The 20,503-nt window shown below is 44.8% G+C and overlaps 1 protein-coding gene, 1 non-coding gene and 1 pseudogene across 3 annotated transcripts; 1 reads left to right on the forward strand and 2 right to left on the reverse strand.

The window, feature by feature from the left end:
* Positions 1-553: 553 nt before the first annotated feature.
* LOC110508946 (divergent protein kinase domain 1A) lies at positions 554-13,506 on the forward strand. Of its 2 annotated transcripts, XM_021589872.2 has the most exons (6): positions 554-917; positions 1,027-1,110; positions 5,880-6,014; positions 7,868-7,975; positions 11,261-11,437; positions 11,652-13,506. In XM_021589872.2, the coding sequence occupies exons 2-6, from the start codon at positions 1,057-1,059 to the stop codon at positions 12,462-12,464; spliced, it is 1,287 nt and encodes a 428-aa protein (XP_021445547.1). In that variant the 5' UTR covers positions 554-917; positions 1,027-1,056; the 3' UTR covers positions 12,465-13,506. The 2 variants fall into 2 exon arrangements, with proteins under 2 accessions (XP_021445547.1, XP_021445549.1); XM_021589874.2 differs by lacking the exon at positions 7,868-7,975.
* A 214-nt stretch (positions 13,507-13,720) lies between these two features.
* On the reverse strand, positions 13,721-17,733 carry LOC110508948 (annotated as a pseudogene).
* On the reverse strand, positions 14,953-15,076 carry LOC118944907. Its single transcript, XR_005040311.1, has one exon. It is a non-coding gene; the product is annotated as a small nucleolar RNA SNORA26 (small nucleolar RNA).
* Positions 17,734-20,503: the final 2,770 nt, after the last annotated feature.

The following is a 20,503-nucleotide window of genomic DNA, read 5'->3' on the forward strand; positions in this document are numbered from 1 at the left end:
TCGAATATTTAAAAAAGGACAACAATAATGAGATGTATCCATTACAGGAGATGAGATGTATCCACCAATCCAAAGAAAGGATAAGGCGGGAGCGAGACAGCCAGCAATGCCGCTTTGTGGACAATGACTCCCATTGTAAAGGCAGACATGTAATCTTGGCACTATATTAATCATCTTTGACCCACTAGATACATTTGAAAATGAAGACAGGACACTTTTCCACCCACGACCCACTTAAAAATATATATGTTTTACTGTCAGAACCTGTCCAAGTATTATGATCTACACTTATTGTTTAGTCCCACCTAGACTACATATCCAGCTTGTGAGCCCACAACTAAATTCTAGTGTGCATAGTGGACATGGCAACCTACTATTCTGGGATACTTTTGAAGTATAGCTGTAGTAGACTTGCCTATAGTTATTCATATTTGTAATATTATTTTAATTCCAATCAAATATATTAATTAATCAACCGTCCACTTGTCGGCGCTATAGAGAGCCATACACTATTCACCTCTGTTACTATAAATCGTCCTGTAACGTTGTGTTTTGTTACATTGTGTAACAATGAAAGGCTGAAACCTTGTTGCTTTATATGACTGCGAGCTGCTGTAACAGTTACATTTGATGGCAAATCCAAGCATTCATGAAATTCCGAATTAGTGAGAGAGAGGAGTTATAATTTATAAATGTATAATGATTTCATAGAAATTCAAATGATTTCATAGGGAAAATTTCATAGGAAATGTGATGGTTATGCATTGCTTTCACGGAGGAGATCAACGCTTTTGCGTCGCCAAAAAATCGTCCCAGCGCCTTTATTTTCTGTGGTCTTTCTTGTGAGGTGGTGATCAGCAGCTGCACGGACAAGACAGCAGTTCAGAGACAGGCTTTGGCTGTAACTACACGAAAGGGTAACTAAGAATAACTGCAACGGATATATTCAGTGTTAATAGAATCTGCCTCGAACGCATAGGAACGCACTGAAATGCATTCTCCATTTATTTGGATTCTCTTTCGCAGCTCCGCGTATGGAGATGATCTATTCTTGTGATGGCGAGGCGTCTGTTTCCACGTGCCTGGATAAATAAATCGTTCTATTTCCAGGTAACAGTTCTAAACCGTTTTACAATTTTATATTGACTGGGCTCAGTCTACAATTTCTCGAGCAATATTACGCACGCGGGACACAGTGCACCCTCTTAAAATTCTGAAGGGACTCAAATGTTGGTTTTGTAGTAGCCTATACAGTAAGGCCATGTATGCGAGGACAGCCACGAGCTAGACATTTAGAGATTGAAAATACTGTTTTGCTGTAATGCATATTCTTGCATGCTGCCATGAAGTGCGTCAATTTGGTTTGGAAAAATAGGCTACCCCAAAGAACTGGCAGAAATAAATTATGCCAGACTCTGTAATATGATGTTTTAGACTATGGCTATAGTCTACACTATAGCTTTATACACTCTTATTGAATGTAGGCTAATTCATTGGCCCAATGTAGTCCTGCGATCCTATTTTCATAATATTGTTTTATATTTCATTACAAATTGGTGATGGCGTAATAACAGGTCACGTCCAACAGTAAGGGGTGGATGTGGGTCACCTTTGTCCCTGCCTGAGGCCACCAGCGGCATATTTGATTTACGTGTATCCAGTGCGACAGCAAGAATAATCCGCTGTACTGGATAATATGGCTGAACTAAGGGTTTTGGGCACTCGGGGCCTGCAATTCCACTACACCATAAAACGCTTAGTGGGAAGAGGGAGAGAGGGGCCACCCAGTGTGTGTATATGTGTTTCTGTCTATCTGTCAGTTTGTTTTGGGTTGGATAGTATAAAAGTTTATCTCACTTGGATGTGATAGAGTTGCTTGTGTACTCAGGCTTCGCATCACTGCCCTATCACGATGGTTCCCAAGCCATCACTGTGGTAATGTTGACATTGCTCTCAATGTCTGATAGGCTTGCTTTGCTTTTGTTACATATATCATGGAGACTTAGCTAATATGTAACTTATTCAAGCTCCTGAATACATTTCTGACTACTGGCTGTAGGGGTGTGTTGAGGGCATTCAATAGCAGATGATAATATTGTATTTCCATGTTTAGCTGTACTTAACAGTTGTTCCACCATCTGCTGAAACACAGCATGTTGTGTATTCAGAGAGGGGAAATGTTCTGAACATTGCAGATATAATCAGAACGAATAGAGCACACACTGTTCAATCTGACAGACAATCATATCTGTTCTACAATACACATTTCTATCTGAATGTTCTGTAACACTACATCCTCCTGAACAGACCCTTGTTAGAACAAGATTACTACTCTCTGTAGAATGTGGCCTCTTGGCAGGACGGTCAACAGAATACGCCTGCTACAGTGATTAATGAGGTGACCATAAATCCAAACAGCCTTGACCGGACCAGACACCGGAAATGTAAACGTGGCTCAGCAAATCCATTTATTTATATATATTTCTTCCCATAGAGGCACTTTAGTTAAGCAGTTTCAACCTTTTGTCTGTACTTTCATAGGATTGCAGACACTTTAAATGTAGTATAGCCAGAGAGATTGGAGTATAGCTGTTGTTTTTGCTAGTTTAGATATAAAAGGATCCTTGACTACTTATTAATACAAGTGGGTTGAGAGGTTGACAGAGTACTCAGTCCACCACCTATCTGGCACCAAACCCCTTTTCTGTGTTGCCAGACTGTCATAGCAACAACGCTATTTGTTGGCAGGCCATGTAAGTTCTTCACAATGCAAAAGGTTTGGCTGACATAGGCACAGTACTATTTGATTGCGAAGGGAAATACTGTCTGGCATAGGGTCTTTATGACATCTAACAACCTATGTTCTCAGCCACATCAAATGATGTTTCACCCTGTGTGAATTCCTGAGCCCCCCCCCCATGTTTTCCTGAGGTTAACACCACTTGCTAGCATCTGGCTAGTTATTTTGAGCAACGCAAGGTTATAAAAAAGTTTATTGACAACACACTAACACAGCAAGGAAATACTGTGTTTACTCATTAGTTCAGAGTTGTCCTTAAGAAGCAGTTATGAGAGAGAGCAACAGAGAAATAGATAGCAAGGAGCAGTGTGGGAGTGAGCAAGGCCAATAGCAAGTGGTATTATTTCCGTCAGTGTAAAGACAGTCTGTGCAAGCTGCACAGACTAACCCTCGGCAAAGGAGGTGTTTGAAACAATAAAAGGTGATATTACTATTTTTACTGCCACTGCATTATGAAACATGCGTTAGTGGATGTGACCCGTGGTGACTTAAGTGGCAGGCCTGGCTTATGCAGTGATGCTTTTACTGTAGAGCTAGCCCTGGCCTGGAGTAGGGGGGTGCAGGGTATCATGACAGCCTTTATTGCATAATAGTGTCAGGGAACGTGAAAATGGCATACTGTAGACCCTTAGAAGCAATGAGCTGTAGGATAAATGTTACTCACACATGACAGCCGCTAACTGTCTATGAGTCAAAGTGCAACCCAACGGCGTGAAGTCTTTTAAACCTATTATTATTTGCATTATTGTTGCATAACACGAACACAATTAGCATTTTGGCACCTCATTGACTGCAACTGTTTTACTTATCAGACGGAAGCTAGTAGATGTGCAATTTTGATCTCACCTGTTTCAACTTGTGAGACTGGAGTATTATTACTGCATGCAAACCAAACACATCGATCAACACTTTGCCTCACTCACCCCTATCTGAGATATCTACTGCAGCCCTCATCCTCCACATACAACACTGGTTCTGCCAGTCACATTTTGTTAAAGGTCCCCAAAGCACACACATCCCTGGGTCGCTCCTTTTCAGGTCGCTGCAGCTAGTGACTGGAATGAGCTGCAACAAACACTCAAACTGGACAGTTTGATCTCAATCTCTTCATTCAAAGACTCAGTCATGGACATTCTTACTGACAGTTGTGGCTGATTTGCGTGATGTATTGTTGTCTCTACCTTCTTGCCCTTTGCGCTGTTGTCTGTGCCCAATAATGTGTGTACCCTGTTTTGTGCTGCTACCATGTTGTGTTGCTACCATGCTGTGTTGTCATGTGTTGCTGCCATGCTATGTTGTTGTCTTAGGTCTCTCTTTGTGTAGTGTTGTGTTGTCTCTCTTGTCGTGATGTGTGGTTTGTCCTATATTTTTATTTCATTTATTTATATTTTTTATCCCAGCCTCCGTCCCCGCAGGAGGCCTTTTGCCATTTGGTAGGCCATCATTGTAAATAAGAATTTGTTCTTAACTGACTTGCCTAGTTAAAGGTTAAATAAAGTTTTAAAAAGTTATCTTGTCAGATGATATGAGACCTGTGACATAGCCATTAGCCCAGGGCTTGACTTGGGCAGGAGATCACCGGAGCTGAGTATCGGCACCTCAAATGTTCTTCTGCTTGAGTTCAGTCAAAATCCACACACTAGCATACCAATTAGTGTGAAGCAATGTATTGTCATGGCAATGGGGCAGCCCTTAACGTCCATCCCTGATTGGGTATGCAACATTAGTATGCTAGTATGGACATTTGAACGTAGCCTATGTCTGCATACATGCCACAGCTGAAGTCATAACTCAATTGGTTTACAACTATGTCTCGAGTCTTCTATTACATTAGGACCAATCCAACGCTTAACCCCCGAACTCTGTTGTTTAGTCTCAAAGGGACATTGTTGGGCCACTGTGGTTATGAGATCAATAGCTTGAATATGTGTGACCCCACCATCACTGTGGAAACTACAATACGGCAGGTAGCCTAGTGATTAGAGCGTTGGACCAGTAACCGAAAGGTTTCTAGATCGAATCCCTGAGCTGACAAGGTGAAAATATGTCATTCTACCCCTGAACAAGGCAGTTAACCCACTGTTCCTAGGCCGTCATTGTAAATAAGAATTTGTTCTTAACGGACTTGCCTAGTTAAATAAAAGGTTAAATAATGTAATAAAAAAACTGCTGGGCTGTCAGTTGTTGGTCACATGACGGTGTTGATTAGGAAGTATTAATGAGTATACTGCCATTGACCAGGCCGGCCTCATTTTTCCGTCTCATGGCTAAATGGGGCATGTTTTTTTATGTTCTCGCTCCATTGTTTTGTACTGTAAGTTGTGTGTGTTATATTTAAAGTCAGTGGTTCCCAACCTTTTCCGGTTACTGTTCCACCAACTGAATTGTGCTCTGCCCGGAGTACCCCTGATAGGCCAAGTACCCCTGATAGGTCAAGTACCCCTGTGGATAGGCCAAGTACCCCCGTGGATAGGCCAAGTATCCCTGATAGGTCAAGTACCCCTGATAGGTCAAGTATCCCTGTGGATAGGCCAAGTATCCCTGTGGATAGGCCAAGTACCCCTGTGGATAGGCCAAGTACCCCTGTGGATAGGCCAAGTACCCCTGTGGATAGGCCAAGTACCCCTGTGGATAGGCCAAGTACCCCTGTGGAAAGGCCAAGTACCCCTGTGGATAGGCCAAGTACCTCTGTGGATAGGCCAAGTACCTCTGTGGATAGGCCAAGTACCTCTGTGGATAGGCCAAGTACCTCTGTGGATAGGCCAAGTATCCATGGAGTCCTTGTACCCCTGGTTGGGAATCACTGTTATAAATCATAACAGAATAGCTCACCTTAACCAGGTCATGAAATTAGTGAAAAATCCATTGTTTCTGATGCATTGACAATCAAATAACATCAACCAACTGAACTTAATATACAAATAGTTATATCACATGGTGTGATGTTTACTATGTAGGGTAGGTGCTCGGCACATTATAATTTCACAACATTACATGGTAGAACTCGTTGACGCATGCTCATGCATTTAAAGGGAATGAAGCAATCAACCAACCGACTTTCTCTGTTTGATCCCTACAGGCTCGTATCTCCTTTGTGCGCGTGAAATACCTGTTCCTCACCTGGCTGACAGTGTTCGTGGGAGGCTGGGTGATCTACGTCCAGTATTCCAACTACACCGAGCTGTGCCGAGGACATGAGTGCAAGAACTCCATAGTGAGTACAGACACATCTGACATATCATATTCATGACCAACTTTCATATTGTTATGCTTTAATTGATAGACAGTCGTTAGGGGGAACAGAAATGACAGGAGGAGTGTGTCAAACAGGCTATGGGACAGATTGGAATGACTACATAATATGGGGGTGGCCGATCGGCGGTACTAACTGCTGGACCAGCCAGGTCACGACCCAGTTCAACTGTGATACTGGAACATGTGTTGGTTTCTTAATCCATTCTTTTACTTTTAGATTTGTGTGTATTGTTGTGAATTGTTAGATACTACTGGACTGTTGGAGCTAGGAACACAAGCGTTTCGCTACACACGCAATAACATCTGCTAAATATGTGTTATGTGACTAATAAAATGTGATTAGATTTTTAGTAGTTGAACTAGCACTGCTGTAGTGCAGAGCAGGAATCATTAACTAGATTCAGTGGCGGGACGATTATGTTTTCCTGAGTGGATGGTCAGGGGGCCAGAGCAAATTGACCTCAAGAAGCCCATTATGTTGAACTGAAACAGCATTTCAAACCTTGCTTACATTTGTATACGTTTCTCTTCTATGGGAATACTTTGGAACAGATTTCCAAAATGTAAATAACTTGCAGCTGATTTGCTGGTGTTTTTATGGTCTTTTATGTCCAAAAATGTAAAAAAATAATAAATCATACGCGGGCCAAATTCAGCTCGCGGGCTGACGGTTGGGGGACCCTTGTGAAGAGCATCACCCATACAATATCACCCATTTTTATACTCCACTGTTTTGACATCATCCATCTCATTCAACCGTTGAGGGTTAGAGCACTGAGACTTATGAAGCTTACAGACACAAAGGCTCAAAGACAAGCTATTTGGCATTCGGACCCTTGCTGTTACCAGAACTGCTACCACGAGACTGATTTCATTCGTACTTGGCTAAACACTGCCACCCAGTGTTCATGTAACATGCGAGCGTCAAACAGAAAAAGAAGTTAGTGAAAGGTCTTTGGGGCGGGCCTCCCGGGTGGCGCAGTGGTTACTGCAGCGCCAGCTGTGCCATCAGAGTCCCTGGGTTCGCGCCCAGGCTTTGTCGTAACCGGCCGCGACCGGGAGGTCCGTGGGGCGACGCACAATTGGCCTAGCGTCGCCCGGGTTAGGGAGGGCTTGGTCGGTAGGGGTGTCCTTGTCTCATCGCGCACCAGCGACTCCTGTGGCGGGCTGGGCGCAGTGTGCGCTAACCAAGGTGGCCAGGTGCACGGTGTTTCCTCCGGCGCATTGGTGCGGCTGGCTTCCGGGTTGGATGCGTGCTGTGTTAAGAAGCAGTGCGGCTTGGTTGGGTTGTGTATCGGAGGACGCATGACTTTCCACCTTCGTCTCTCCCGAGCCCGTACGGGAGTTGTAGCGATGAGACAACAATTGGAAACCACGAAATTGGGGAGAAAAAGGGGTAAAATTAAAAAAATATATAAAACAAAATAAAAAAATAAATGTCTTTGGGGCAGTCTGTGGCAGTTAACTTTGTCTGTGGCAGTCTGTGGCAGTTAACTCTTGAGTGAGGTTTGACCAGCTTGATCATTCCCCTCAGTTAATGTAATGCACAGGTTATAACAATATAATATAGGTCACAGTTGTAAATGACAACTTGTTGGTTAAATAACGGTGGAATAAATAAAAAATTAGCAGACGCTTTTATCCAAAGCAACTTAATCATGCTAGCATACATTTTACATATAACAAACCCTGACCATAGAAATAAAACAATAAGATCACTAAGATGAAAATCTGTCACAAGTGGTTTAAGCGCTATGGTATTGAGTAAATAAATGGAGAGGAAAAGACTAACACCAACCATCCACTTGTCAGTGTGACAAATACAGGAGGGGCATCATTGACGGCTCGGCCTGCAGCAGTCTGTGTGACAAAGACACCCTCTACCTGGGAAGATGTCTCTCTACCAGCCCCAACCACCAGGTGAGGTAACAGACCCTACCTTTGACCTGCAGGGGTTACTGTAAATCAAATCAAACTTTATCTGCCACATGCGCCGAATACAACAAGTGTAGACTTTACCGTGAAATGCTGACTTACAAGCCCTTAACCAACAGTGCAGTTCAAGAAGAAGAAAATATTTACCAAGTAGACTAAAATAAAAAGTAATAATAAAAAATAACACAAGAAGAATAACAAGGCGAAATACAGGGGGGCACCGGTACCGAGTCAGTGTGGAGGCTATATACAGGGGGCACCGGTACCGAGTCAGTGTGGAGGCTATATACAGGGGGCACCGGTACCGAGTCAGTGTGGAGGCTATATACAGGGGGCACCGGTACCGAGTCAGTGTGGAGGTTATATACAGGGGGGCACCGGTACCGAGTCAGTGTGGAGGCTATATACAGGGGGGCACCGGTACCGAGTCAGTGTGGAGGCTATATACAGGGGGCACCGGTACCGAGTCAGTGTGGAGGCTATATACAGGGGGGCACCGGTACCGAGTCAGTGTGGAGGCTATATACAGGGGGCACCGGTACCGAGTCAGTGTGGAGGTTATATACAGGGGGCACCGGTACCGAGTCAGTGTGGAGGCTATATACAGGGGGGCACCGGTACCGAGTCAGTGTGGAGGCTATATACAGGGGGCACCGGTACCGAGTCAGTGTGGAGGCTATATACAGGGGGGCACCGGTACCGAGTCAGTGTGGAGGCTATATACAGGGGGCACCGGTACCGAGTCAGTGTGGAGGTTATATACAGGGGGCACCGGTACCGAGTCAGTGTGGAGGTTATATACAGGGGGCACCGGTACCGAGTCAGTGTGGAGGCTATATACAGGGGGCACCGGTACCGAGTCAGTGTGGAGGTTATATACAGGGGGCACCGGTACCGAGTCAGTGTGGAGGCTATATACAGGGGGCACCGGTACCGAGTCAGTGTGGAGGTTATATACAGGGGGCACCGGTACCGAGTCAGTGTGGAGGTTATATACAGGGGGCACCGGTACCGAGTCAGTGTGGAGGCTATATACAGGGGGCACCGGTACCGAGTCAGTGTGGAGGCTATATACAGGGGGCACCGGTACCGAGTCAGTGTGGAGGTTATATACAGGGGGCACCGGTACCGAGTCAGTGTGGAGGCTATATACAGGGTGTACCGGTACCGAGTCAGTGTGGAGGTTATATACAGGGGGCACCGGTACCGAGTCAGTGTGGAGGTTATATACAGGGTGTACCGGTACCGAGTCAGTGTGGAGGCTATATACAGGGGGCACCGGTACCGAGTCAGTGTGGAGGTTATATACAGGGGGCACCGGTACCGAGTCAGTGTGGAGGTTATATACAGGGGGCACCGGTACCGAGTCAGTGTGGAGGTTATATACAGGGGGCACCGGTACCGAGTCAGTGTGGAGGTTATATACAGGGGGCACCGGTACCGAGTCAGTGTGCGGGGGTACAGGCTAGTTGAGGTAATATGTCCATGTAGGTGGGGGCGAAGTGACTATGCATAGGAAACAAACAAACAGCGAGTAGCAGCAGTGTACAGGGGGGGGTGTCAATGTAAATTGTCCGGTGGCGATTTTTATAAATTGTTCAGCAGTCTAATGGCTTGGGGATAGAAGTTGTTGAGGAGCCTTTTGGTCCTAGACTTGGCCCTCCGCAACCACTTGCCGTGCGGTAGCAGAGAAAACAGTCTATAACTTGGGTGACTGGAGTCTCTGAAATTTGTATGGGCTTTTCTCCGACACTTCCTGGATGGCAGGAAGCTTGGCCCGTGATGTACTGGGCAGTTTGCATTACCCTCTGTAGCGCCTTACGGTCAGATGCTGAGCAGTTGCCATACCAGGCAGTGATGCAACCGGTCAGGATGCTCGCGATGGTGCAGCTGTAGAACCTTTTGAGGATCTGAGGGCCCATGCCAAATCTTTTCAGTCTCCTGAGGGGAAAAAGTTTTTGTTGTGCTCTCTTCACACCTGTCTTGGTATGTTTGGACCATGATAGTTCGTTGGTGATGTGGACACCAAGGAACTTAACTCTCGACCCGTTCCACTACAGCCCCGTTGATGTTAACGGGGGCCTGTTCAGCCTGCCTTTTCCTGTAGTCCACGATCAGCTCCTTAGTCTTGCTCACGTAAAGGGAGAAGTTGTTGTCTGGGCACCACACTGCCAGTTCTCTGACCTCCTCCCTATAGGCTGTCTGTTGTGTTGTCAGCAAACTTAATGATGGTGTTGGAGTCGTGTTTGGCCATGCAGTCATGGGTGAACAGGGAATACAGGATAGGACTAAGTACACCCCTGAGGGGCCCCAGTGTTAAGGATCAGTGTTGCAGACATGTTGTTGCCTACTCTTACCACCTGGGGGCCCGTCAGGAAGTCCAGGATCCAGTTGCAGAGGGAGGTGTTTAGTCCCAGGGTCCTTAGCTAAGTGATGAGCTTCATGGGCACTATAGTGTTGAACGCTGAGCTGTTGTCGATGAACAGCATTCTCACATTGTCCAGGTGAGAAAGGGCGGAGTGGAGAGCGATTCAGATTGCGTCATCTGTACTGCAGGGCTCTACGCTGACCAGGTTGTTGAAAAATGTAGGCGCTCACAAAGAAATGTATGAGCACAATGAAACATATGAGATATTAAAACTAGAATCCTTAATTTTTCTAGGCGCACTGGTGCTCCTAAATTAAAGCAAAATATTTAGGCGGATATGCACTTGAGGCGGCAGGTAGCCTAGTGGTTAGAGCATTGGGCCAGTTGGATCGAATCCCCAAGCTGACATGGTAAAAATCAGTCATCCTACCCCTGAACATGGCAGTTAACCCACTGTTCCCCGGTAGGCCATCATTATAAATAAGAATTTGTTCTTAACTGACTTGCCTAGTTAAATAAGTTTTTTTATTTTTTATTGAGCCCTGTACAAGCTATTGGTAGCACTGTAGAGCCCTGTACTGTACAAGTAGTCTAAGTACAGATCCAGGTTTTGTAAAACCAACCTTAGATCAGTGCATCTTGGGACAACCTACTACAACCGGGACCTACAGCCCTAATGTCGACTCAAGAAGGCACTTCAGCAAGTTCCAGTATGTAGCCAATGGTTTTATTGAAGGGTGTGGTGTCTTCAGTAGAAGTTCACTATAGTATTTCCCACGCAGTCAGTCCAGAAGAATAAGTCAGAACCATCGGTTCTTCTTATCGACTGTAGGTGTATAATAATGTAATTCTACTAACTTGGGTGTGGTTGTCCTTCACGTTCCCCTTGCCTGGGCCCTCAGGTTTACACAGGTGGTTGGGGTGACGTGGACGGGGTGATCCGCTGCCGGGTGGGGGAGGTGCTGCACTATGAGCTAGGAGAAGAGCCGGAGCCCCGGAGGGAGGCTGCAGTCTTTGACAAACCCACCCGCGGCACGTCTGTGAAGAAGTTCAGAGAGATGGTCTTCAATCACTTCAAGGTTCTGGAACTCCTGCTGCTTTGACTTTAGTATATGCTGTGTCACAATGGCAACAACAGCATAGCATTACAACTATAATTTGTATTTTGTTGAAAGTGATTTTGTTATTTCACCATCAGTTTTACCAAAATCTCCAGATTGAGCATGAGAACATCACCTTAACTTCTTTCTCTTTTCTTCCTACCTCCACTTCCCTAACTCCTTCCGTCTAAAGTCAAAGTTGGGCGAGCAGGCCAACCTGGCCAGCCTGGTGACCAAGATCCTCACCGTCGCCGACGGCAACAAGGACGGGCACGTCTCCCTCCCTGAGGCCCGTTCAGCCTGGGCTCTTCTCCAGTTGGATGAGGTGCTGCTGGGCCTACTCCTCCAGGACCGGGGCCACACCCCTCGGCTGCTGGGCTTCTGTGGGGACCTGTACGTGACCGAGAGGGTCCCCTACGGCCCCCTGTACGGTCTCGGCCTCCCCTGGCCACTTGAGGCCTGGGTCCCCAGTGAGGCCAGACGCAGCATGGACCAGTGGTTCACACCCTCTTGGCCCCGCAAAGCCAAGATCTCCATGGGTCTCCTGGAGCTGGTGGAGGACATTTTCCACGGCAACTACGGCAGCTTCCTCATGTGCGACCTGAGCGCCAACCATTTCGGCTACACGGACCGCCACGACCTCCGCCTCACTGACCCCAGGGCCATCGTCTCTGAGGACGCGTTCCGGCGAACCATGCGCGCGCTGCACTGCGAGAAGGACGACGACTGTGTGCTGGGGCCGGACTGCCGGACATCGTGTGACATGGCTCAGAAACGATGCAGGGAGGAGGTGACCCAGCCCAACCTGGCCAAGGCATGCGGGGCGCTGAGGGACTACCTTCTGAGAGGGGCACCGTCAGAGCTGAGGGAGGAGTTAGAGAGGCAGCTGTACGCCTGCATGGCCCTCAGAGGCTCGGCAGGACAGATGGACATGGAGCACTCCCTGATTCTGAACAACCTCAAGGCCCTGCTGTGGAGACAGATATCCCATACTAAAGACTCATGATGAGGGGACAACACAACCGAGTCCTCAAATACTTAAAAGGCAAGATTCACCTATTTTGAACATTATTGTGTTTGTGCATCTGAGTGATGTTCTATCGATTCCAGGGGTTATTTCATGTGGTAATGTGTCTGAGCTATTGCTGTTCAAGCAGGCAAGAAATACTATAACATTCAAAATGGGTGGATCGTTCATTCAAGACGTACTACATTGTTTTATGTTTTCCTGACTCATTGGAAGAATAATAATTGTAATTCCTGTTCAGGATGCTGGAAAATAACTGTAGAGCTGCTGTTTACGACAGGGCTCATGTAGTCTTGTTTTCCCCTCTTGGAAAAAACAGATGGAACATTTGTGGGAAGTTATGAACTACACAGAAGTACACTTGCACATTTCGGTTTCTTCAATGTGACCAAGGAATCTATCCGAAGAAACAGTATTATAGAGGTCTAAGGTATTGTTCCAATTATCTCCTTTCCAGTGTGCACTTGTTCCCTTCTGATCTGAAAGAAAATTACTGGTATAACAAATATGGTGGAAACTCCCTGTAGTCCATACCTCAACCAATCCAATGCTTTTAGATTTATGGGAAATAGCGGAGGGTACACCTCAGGAGATATTGGAATGTACCCAGGTGTCGTCCACATCACTGGACATTTCCACCCTCACTTGTTTAATGCTGAATCGGCCTATGACGAGCCATTATTCTTGGTTTGTGTACCATGTACATTTTCACTTGTAAGTTTTCCACTAACCGTGTAGCGTATCATGAGTACTTGTCATATACAAGAGAACTATAAAACTTGGAATTAGTCAATCGCGTATGAAGGAGGTACTGTACATGAACTGCTCGCTTTATTCAACTTCCTGTTTCTACATTCTTTCAAGCGCAACTTTTAAACGAGAAGGTCACTATCTTTTAAACAGGAAGCTCTGTCCGGTTTCTGAAGGAGCTGAAGCACACAGCTGATTTTGAGGGAACGATGTATGTTTTCTTGAGGTTTGAACCAGCATGATTTTGCACAATAAAACCACATACCACTCACTGTGGTCTCATCTTCATTTCTTTGTCAGCCGAGTTGTGGATTACCCTGACTGTAGTATGCAGTGACAGTCTGAGGAAATGTAATAACCAATACGTTTTGTCATACACAATTACTTGTCAAAAAATAAAGTTTTCCATCAAGTCTATCATTCATTTCCCCAAAATGTCTAACACACGCCACACTGGCAGTATTTCCATAAAGAGCAAAGTGAAGTCATTTGTAATAAATTTATTAAGCCAATGTGCAGTGGTTGTCTTTGGAACGGGCAGTGGTCCCCGTCCCTCTAACCGTCCGCTGCCTCTGCTTCCTGTGCTCGTAGAAAGCTGGCCTTTTTCTGGGCGACGCGGTCCTTTCTCTGTGCCAGCGAAAGTTTGGCGCGGTTCCACCTGCGACAGAAAACAATGCCCCCATTAACCATCAGCACAGTAAACAACAAATGGCAGACCGCTCAAATGTTTTTAATACAAGTGGATATACAGTATACAGGTTGCTTCTCTCAGCCCCGTCTTGAAAGGACAATGGACATCAGCCGTTGCAAATGAAGGACCAACTACATTTTGCTCAGCGTACTTTGTATCATCATAAAGAAGCACTACTCCAAAGTGTTCCCAAGCAGAAATCCAGCAACAGTGACAAACCCACCTCTTCTTTTTGACGTCTTTTTTGGGTTTCTTTTCGTGGACTGGGTTCTCTCTGATGGCGGTGTGTGCTTTCTTGTACATCTCCTCTACCTGAAAGAATGACACATTGTTTAGACAGAGTTAGAGTAGCGGTTTCGGAACGAGAGTCACAAAACAGAGACAAATAACCTTTCAGCGCACTGGTAATTAATCTCGCTTCTCTCAGCCCCGTCTTGAAAGAACAAAAAAAACATCAGCTGTCGCAATTGAAGGACCAACTACACATTGCTCAGAGATCTTGGAATCATCCTCAAGAAGCAGCAAATTTACACAGCAAACTGAGAAAGGAGTTGCCAAACCAACTGATATCCTCACACACCAGGAGTAACTACCATCAGTCTGGCAGCATTACACTTCTAATATCTAATTCAGTGGGATGTGCAAACGGACTTACTGTGTCTGGCGTGACTCCGTTCTTTATGAAGCGCGAGAACTTTCTTGTAGGCGTCTTCGTCCTCCTCCATCAGGTAGCTCATGTAGTCCGACACGTTCATGCCCATGATGTGTTTGCGATGCATCTCTGTGTTGAACTCTTTGCCCTCCACGTCGTAGCCAGGGAATCGTTTTGTGCTGAGGAGAAGAGGATGGTGATGTGGTACAACACTGGATTACTTGGGTTGATTTAATGACTTTGAATAGTCAAATAAAACAAGTTTTTCCAGAATCCCATTGTATAATGACAAAGGCCATGTCTTATTACAGGGCCGATGGTCTGGTCTTGATCAATCTTCACACAAACAGATCCACGGCGAAGAGACATGGACACATTGTATCTCCCGACAGGATCCGCAGTGAGGTGTTCAGCCTTCACCACAGGTTTATGAGAGAACTATCATCCTCTACCCCTCTGTGTTGATCATATAGAACACTTCAAGTCTTAGATGGGCAAAAAAGGGGATACATATTCAGCTTTATGCTGCACTTAAAGGGATAGTTAGTGATTTTGATCATGAAGTCATTAATCTACTCCCCCCCAGAGTCCAATGAACTCATGATACCATTTTGACATCTCTGCATCCAGTATCAAGGAAGTTAAGAGTTAGTTTTGCAGACTAACGCTAACCAGTGTTAGTTAGCGCAATGACTGGTGGTCTCAGGAACAGCTGTTCCCATAGACTTTGTCACTGCGCTAACGCTAGTTAAAAACTTCCTCCATGCATACATCGATCCAACTGGCCCAATGCTCCAACCACTAGGCTACCTGCCGCCTCTAAAGTGCACATCCGCTTAAATATTTTGCTTTGTGACTTGGAATTTTAATTTAGGAGCACCAGTGCGCCTATAAAAATGAAGGATTCTAGTTTTAATATCTCAGACGAAAAGACAAATGATATCCACGAGTTCATCTGACTGGTGAATGGTGGGGTAGATAAAGAAGTTAATTGCCAAAATGTCAAACTAACCTGTGAGGAATTGAGAGGCCACCGTCGACAGCACCCTTAGTGCTCCGAACACCTTGTTTCCTGTGGACGTCCTGGCGAGCCCGGCGTCTAGGAAACACGTGAAGGCCCCCGGCTGGCCGTCTATACTCTCCACGTTGAACTCGTCTCCAGTCACCTCCACCTGGCCCTCGTACACCTGATCCAGGCCGAACTTGTTCAGTAGCTGAGGAGACAAAGATGTTTCATTAAGAGAAATATAGTCTAAAATTTAGCAGCAACCCCTGTTGACAATTCATATCGTTTAATCAATAGAATCTTGACAAACTGAAAATTCATTGCATTAACTGTGCTGCTGGATCAGACTCAGTTAAGGAATATCCCCACACCAGCTTACACACCCCCACAAAATCAAAGAGTTCAGTGTATTAGAAAAAAATAAGCATTTGCTAGCATCAAATCTATACACAAAGTCCACAAAGCCCAGGTCTGTCTTGCTTTGTCAGCACAATGATACTGGTTCTGGCTCTGGTGGAAGGGTTTAGTCAAAAGCCCCCAAACCCAACATCAGCAACAATTCCTCTCCCTTCATTTAAAATAAGTATCCTTTGCCAGTGCAGAGCTGCAGATGACTGGCTACACAGGTGCCATCAACACCCTGACATACAACTTCACTCAAGGAGCAGTCATGCCTGTTGAATCACAGTGATGTCAACAATCTACCTCATGAAAACAGAAAAATGAACTGAGAAAAAGCAGAAAATCTTAGCACGCAGTGTGCACGCTTGCGCATATGTGGCCATCTCTATGGGATTGTACAAGGACATGTAGCTATGCATGCTTCTCTGTTTGAGACTTCAGTATGTGTAAGCATGTCATAGGGTGTGTGTGTGTGCTACCCTTACCCTGCGGGCCAGCAGAAGGCCCGTGCAGTAGGCTGCAGCGTAATTTGTCAGTCCCACGGTGATACCATATTTGAGCAGCTCATGGGAATAGGCAGCAGCGACAATCTGGTCTCCCGTTGTTGAAATCACACCAAGTCTGCACGCAACAGCCCACCAGCAATCACCTGGCAACAGATATCTCTGTTGGAGAACCTCACAATCATCCTGTATTTGGGTGTGTTGTACTTGTTCTTGTCTTGGATGACCAGGCGCTTACGGGCGAAGTAGTCAGTCTTACCCTCTGTCAAAGACAAATCACACCAAACACACAACTGGTTAGTATGCCAGCATTATTTTTTTTATTTATTTTACCTTTATTTAACTAGGCAAGTCAGTTAAGAACAAATTCTTATTTTCAATGACGGCCTAGGAACAGGGGGTTAACTTAGCCAAGAGGACATTGACAATTACAAGACTAAATTGCTTCTCTCAGCCCCGTCTTGAAAGAACAAAAAAACATCAGCCGTCGCAAATGAAGGACCAACTACATATTGCTCAGAGATCTTGGAATCATCATTAAGAAGCAGCGAATGTAACGCACAAGTTGACTGGCTAGTATTCACCATTAAAATATGCCAATTAAACACTGTTTTAAAGTCTATTGAGTCCGTGGTTCGTAAATGTGCATTACATAAACAAAATGGTATGATTATTCACCTCGCCTTCTCCTGAATTTCACCTGGTATCTCTTGAAGTACGCCTTACTTTTCACTACTTTCACGAAGCCCTGTGGAGAGGAGAGGTGAGACAGCTGCCATTGCATATTTCTGGTGACATATGGGTGTCACTCACCTAACGTGCAATACATATTACTGAAGTGTACGATCTCCATGGAACAGCTAGCTGTTGAAACACTTTTCTTCAGACTGGTCGCCAATTTGCAAACTTAACTTGCTAGGTAACGTTAGGACTTTCAAGCAAGAGTATCGACTGACGACTTCTTCACACAATGACCAGTTTCATTCGCATGGAGGATAAGCAGGCCGATATATTAACAACAAACACGTTATGCAATTGGCATGACATTATTTATTACTAGGAAATGTCAAAGTAAGGCCTTTGAGCGCCATATCACCACGCTGGAACCTAGCATTCAGCTGACCGGTGAAAGTTCATATCACAAATCCAACGTCATCCATTTCAAAAGAAACAAACACCAGACATAGAAATGCACAAGACAAGTAATAGCATAACATGTTTAATGTTGACAGTATATGACGACAGTATATTTACCATTTTTGCAGATTTTCCAACTTCTCAGTTGACAGCCTTTTCCAGAGAGCTGGTAAAATAAGCTGACGTTGCAGACAGGATATGTGTTCTTGTGAATAGAAACTGTAATGCACGCCACCTAGTGGATTGGAGGAGAAATTGTATGAATATTAACAAAAAATATAAAATAAAATCGGCTTCAGGTGAATGACTGGGCAGAGGCTACAATATTAGTCATCACCCATGGATGTTCTTACCATGGGTGATGATAATAAACCATCACAGAGTTTCAAGTTTTTATGTCAAATGTAACCTTTATTTAACTAGGCAAGTCAGTTAAGAACACATTCTTATTTACAATGACGGCCTACACCGGCCAAAACAAGTGCACAGGTACAGTGAAATGCCTTTCTTGCGAGCTCCAAACCCAACAATGCAGTAATCAATATCAATGTAGCACTAAAAATAAAAAGGTAGAATAACAGGCAGTATAAAAACACACCAGAAATAGAAATAAGAAACAAAGGGTCATTGTCCTGGCTGACATTTACCAAAACACCAGCAGAGGGCAGCAGCAACCCATTCCAGTGGACAGTAGCCCAGCCCTGCAGTATGTGATCTGGGAATGAGGCATTTGGGTTCGTGGCGCCTTAATTGGGGAGGACAGGCTAGTGGTAATGACTGGAGCGGAGTAGGTGGAATGGTATCAAATACATCAAACATGCAGAGGGCTTTCGCTAATTTCCAGCCATTATTATGAGCCGTCCTCCCCTCAGCAGCCTCCACTGCTCACTACTTATGCTAGGCATGGCATTCCTGAAAGTCCAATAACAGTGTTTAAAAAGGATGTAGCTGTGCATCAGAGAGGACTGGTGAGAGGAGCAATAGGAGGATGGTCTCATTGTAATGACTGGAATGGAATCCATAAAACGGTATCAAACACATTGAACATATGGAAACCACATGTTTGACTCCATTCCATTTATTCCACTCCAGCCATTACAATGAGCCTGTCCTCCTCTTCCCACCAGCCTCCTCTACTACACAGTGGTATTCAACTCTTACCCTACGAGGTCCGAAGCCTGCTGGTTTTCTAATGTACCTGACAAGTAATTGCACCCACTGGTGAACCAGGTTCCCCCCGTATTAGAGGGGAACAATGAAAAAAAGCAGTGGAAGTGCTTCAAGGTCATGAGTTAAATTTGAGAGGCCAATAGCCTATATACTTTGTACTGTTTCAAAGGAGAGTACTTCTTCCTTTTTGGATAGGTATAGATTAGATCAAGATGGGGAGACAGAGTTACTGGTCATAGAGCAGGTTTTAAACCCATGCCCAAAGGGGCTATGTGTAGACCCAACTTGGCAGCACTACCACCAGACCAGACTGCCACTGCTTTAATTTAATTGTTTTTATGCTGCCTTCTGAAATGAATTCATTCATATTTTGAAAAAAAAAAAAAGTAATCTGTTGTTAATGACATTTTTAAATAGACTGAGTATAAGCCATCTGAATTGAGTAGGATGTTGTGATATTAATCACAACCTCATGCTCCTTTGTAAACTGCATTGTGAAACATCATGACTCATGAAAAGTGGGATTTTTTAGAACTAACCCAAGATAGACCCCAACCTGTAGTTTCCAATGGGAGCAAATTAATCCTAGTGGGCAGAACAACCAAGGAGGTGGGCAAAGCCAAGCATGAGTTAGCGAGAGCCTATTGGCACATTCTAGCGTGTACAGTATTAGCATATTTCCATATTTGCATATTGGTCACAAGCATTTCGCTACACTCGCAATAACATCTGCTAACCATGTGTATGTGACCAATAACATCTGCTAACCATGTGTATGTGACCAATAACATCTGCTAACCATGTGTATGTGACCAATAACATCTGCTAACCATGTGTATGTGACCAATAACATCTGCTAACCATGTGTATGTGACCAATAACATCTGCTAACCATGTGTATGTGACCAATAACATTTGATTTAATTGTATTTCATTAGGGAACGCCAACTCTGTGAAGTGTGAGTGTGCAATAACTCAATTCACCCTTGCACTCCTTCTAAAAAACAACAATTTTTAGAAACTTTGGCAAAGGGTAAAGTCTACAAACTTAGTCCACTCGTTTTGCAACATATTCTAGTTTTGGAAACAGAAAACTGTACTGAGATCAAATGTTTCATCAATGAGAAAATTAGCAGAATGTCGTACAAAATAAATCTCGCCCCATCTTCTCCCACTGCCGGCCACTGGGCTTCCTCTCATCGCCATATTTGGTGGTGAGTGAAAACTCCAACCGGATCCTTCACATTTAATCATTCGGTGAAAAATCTGCTTCATTGTTCTATCTGTGACTGAACTAGCTGGCTAGCTGAATTATGTTAGATTTCATCCTCATAGAGCCCGCCAGTTTGTAGTCTGGCAACTGAACCACTGCTCCATTTGGTTGCCCATCGGTATCTGCTCTGCTGTCCTAGAGAGCGATGGCAGGGACAGCCACGGTATCTGCTCTGCTGTCCTGGAGATCGATGGCAGGGACAGAAAGAAAGAAAGATAAATAAGATAAAATATAAAACATTTAGATTTCTTCATCGCACTATGAGTTTGTTCAAATTTAGCCCTATCTGTAGATCACTCAACCCCTAAAAAGGAACCAATGTCTTCTCCTTTTCTGGATAAAATGACTGATAAGATCTTTCTCTCTCACTCTCAGTGAGAACATCACTGCTGTCATTCAGTCACATTGGGTCCTAGTGAACAGGTCACTGCCAT

Source organism: Oncorhynchus mykiss, chromosome 28, assembly GCF_013265735.2.
Source record: "Oncorhynchus mykiss isolate Arlee chromosome 28, USDA_OmykA_1.1, whole genome shotgun sequence".
Taxonomy (NCBI): domain Eukaryota; kingdom Metazoa; phylum Chordata; class Actinopteri; order Salmoniformes; family Salmonidae; genus Oncorhynchus; species Oncorhynchus mykiss.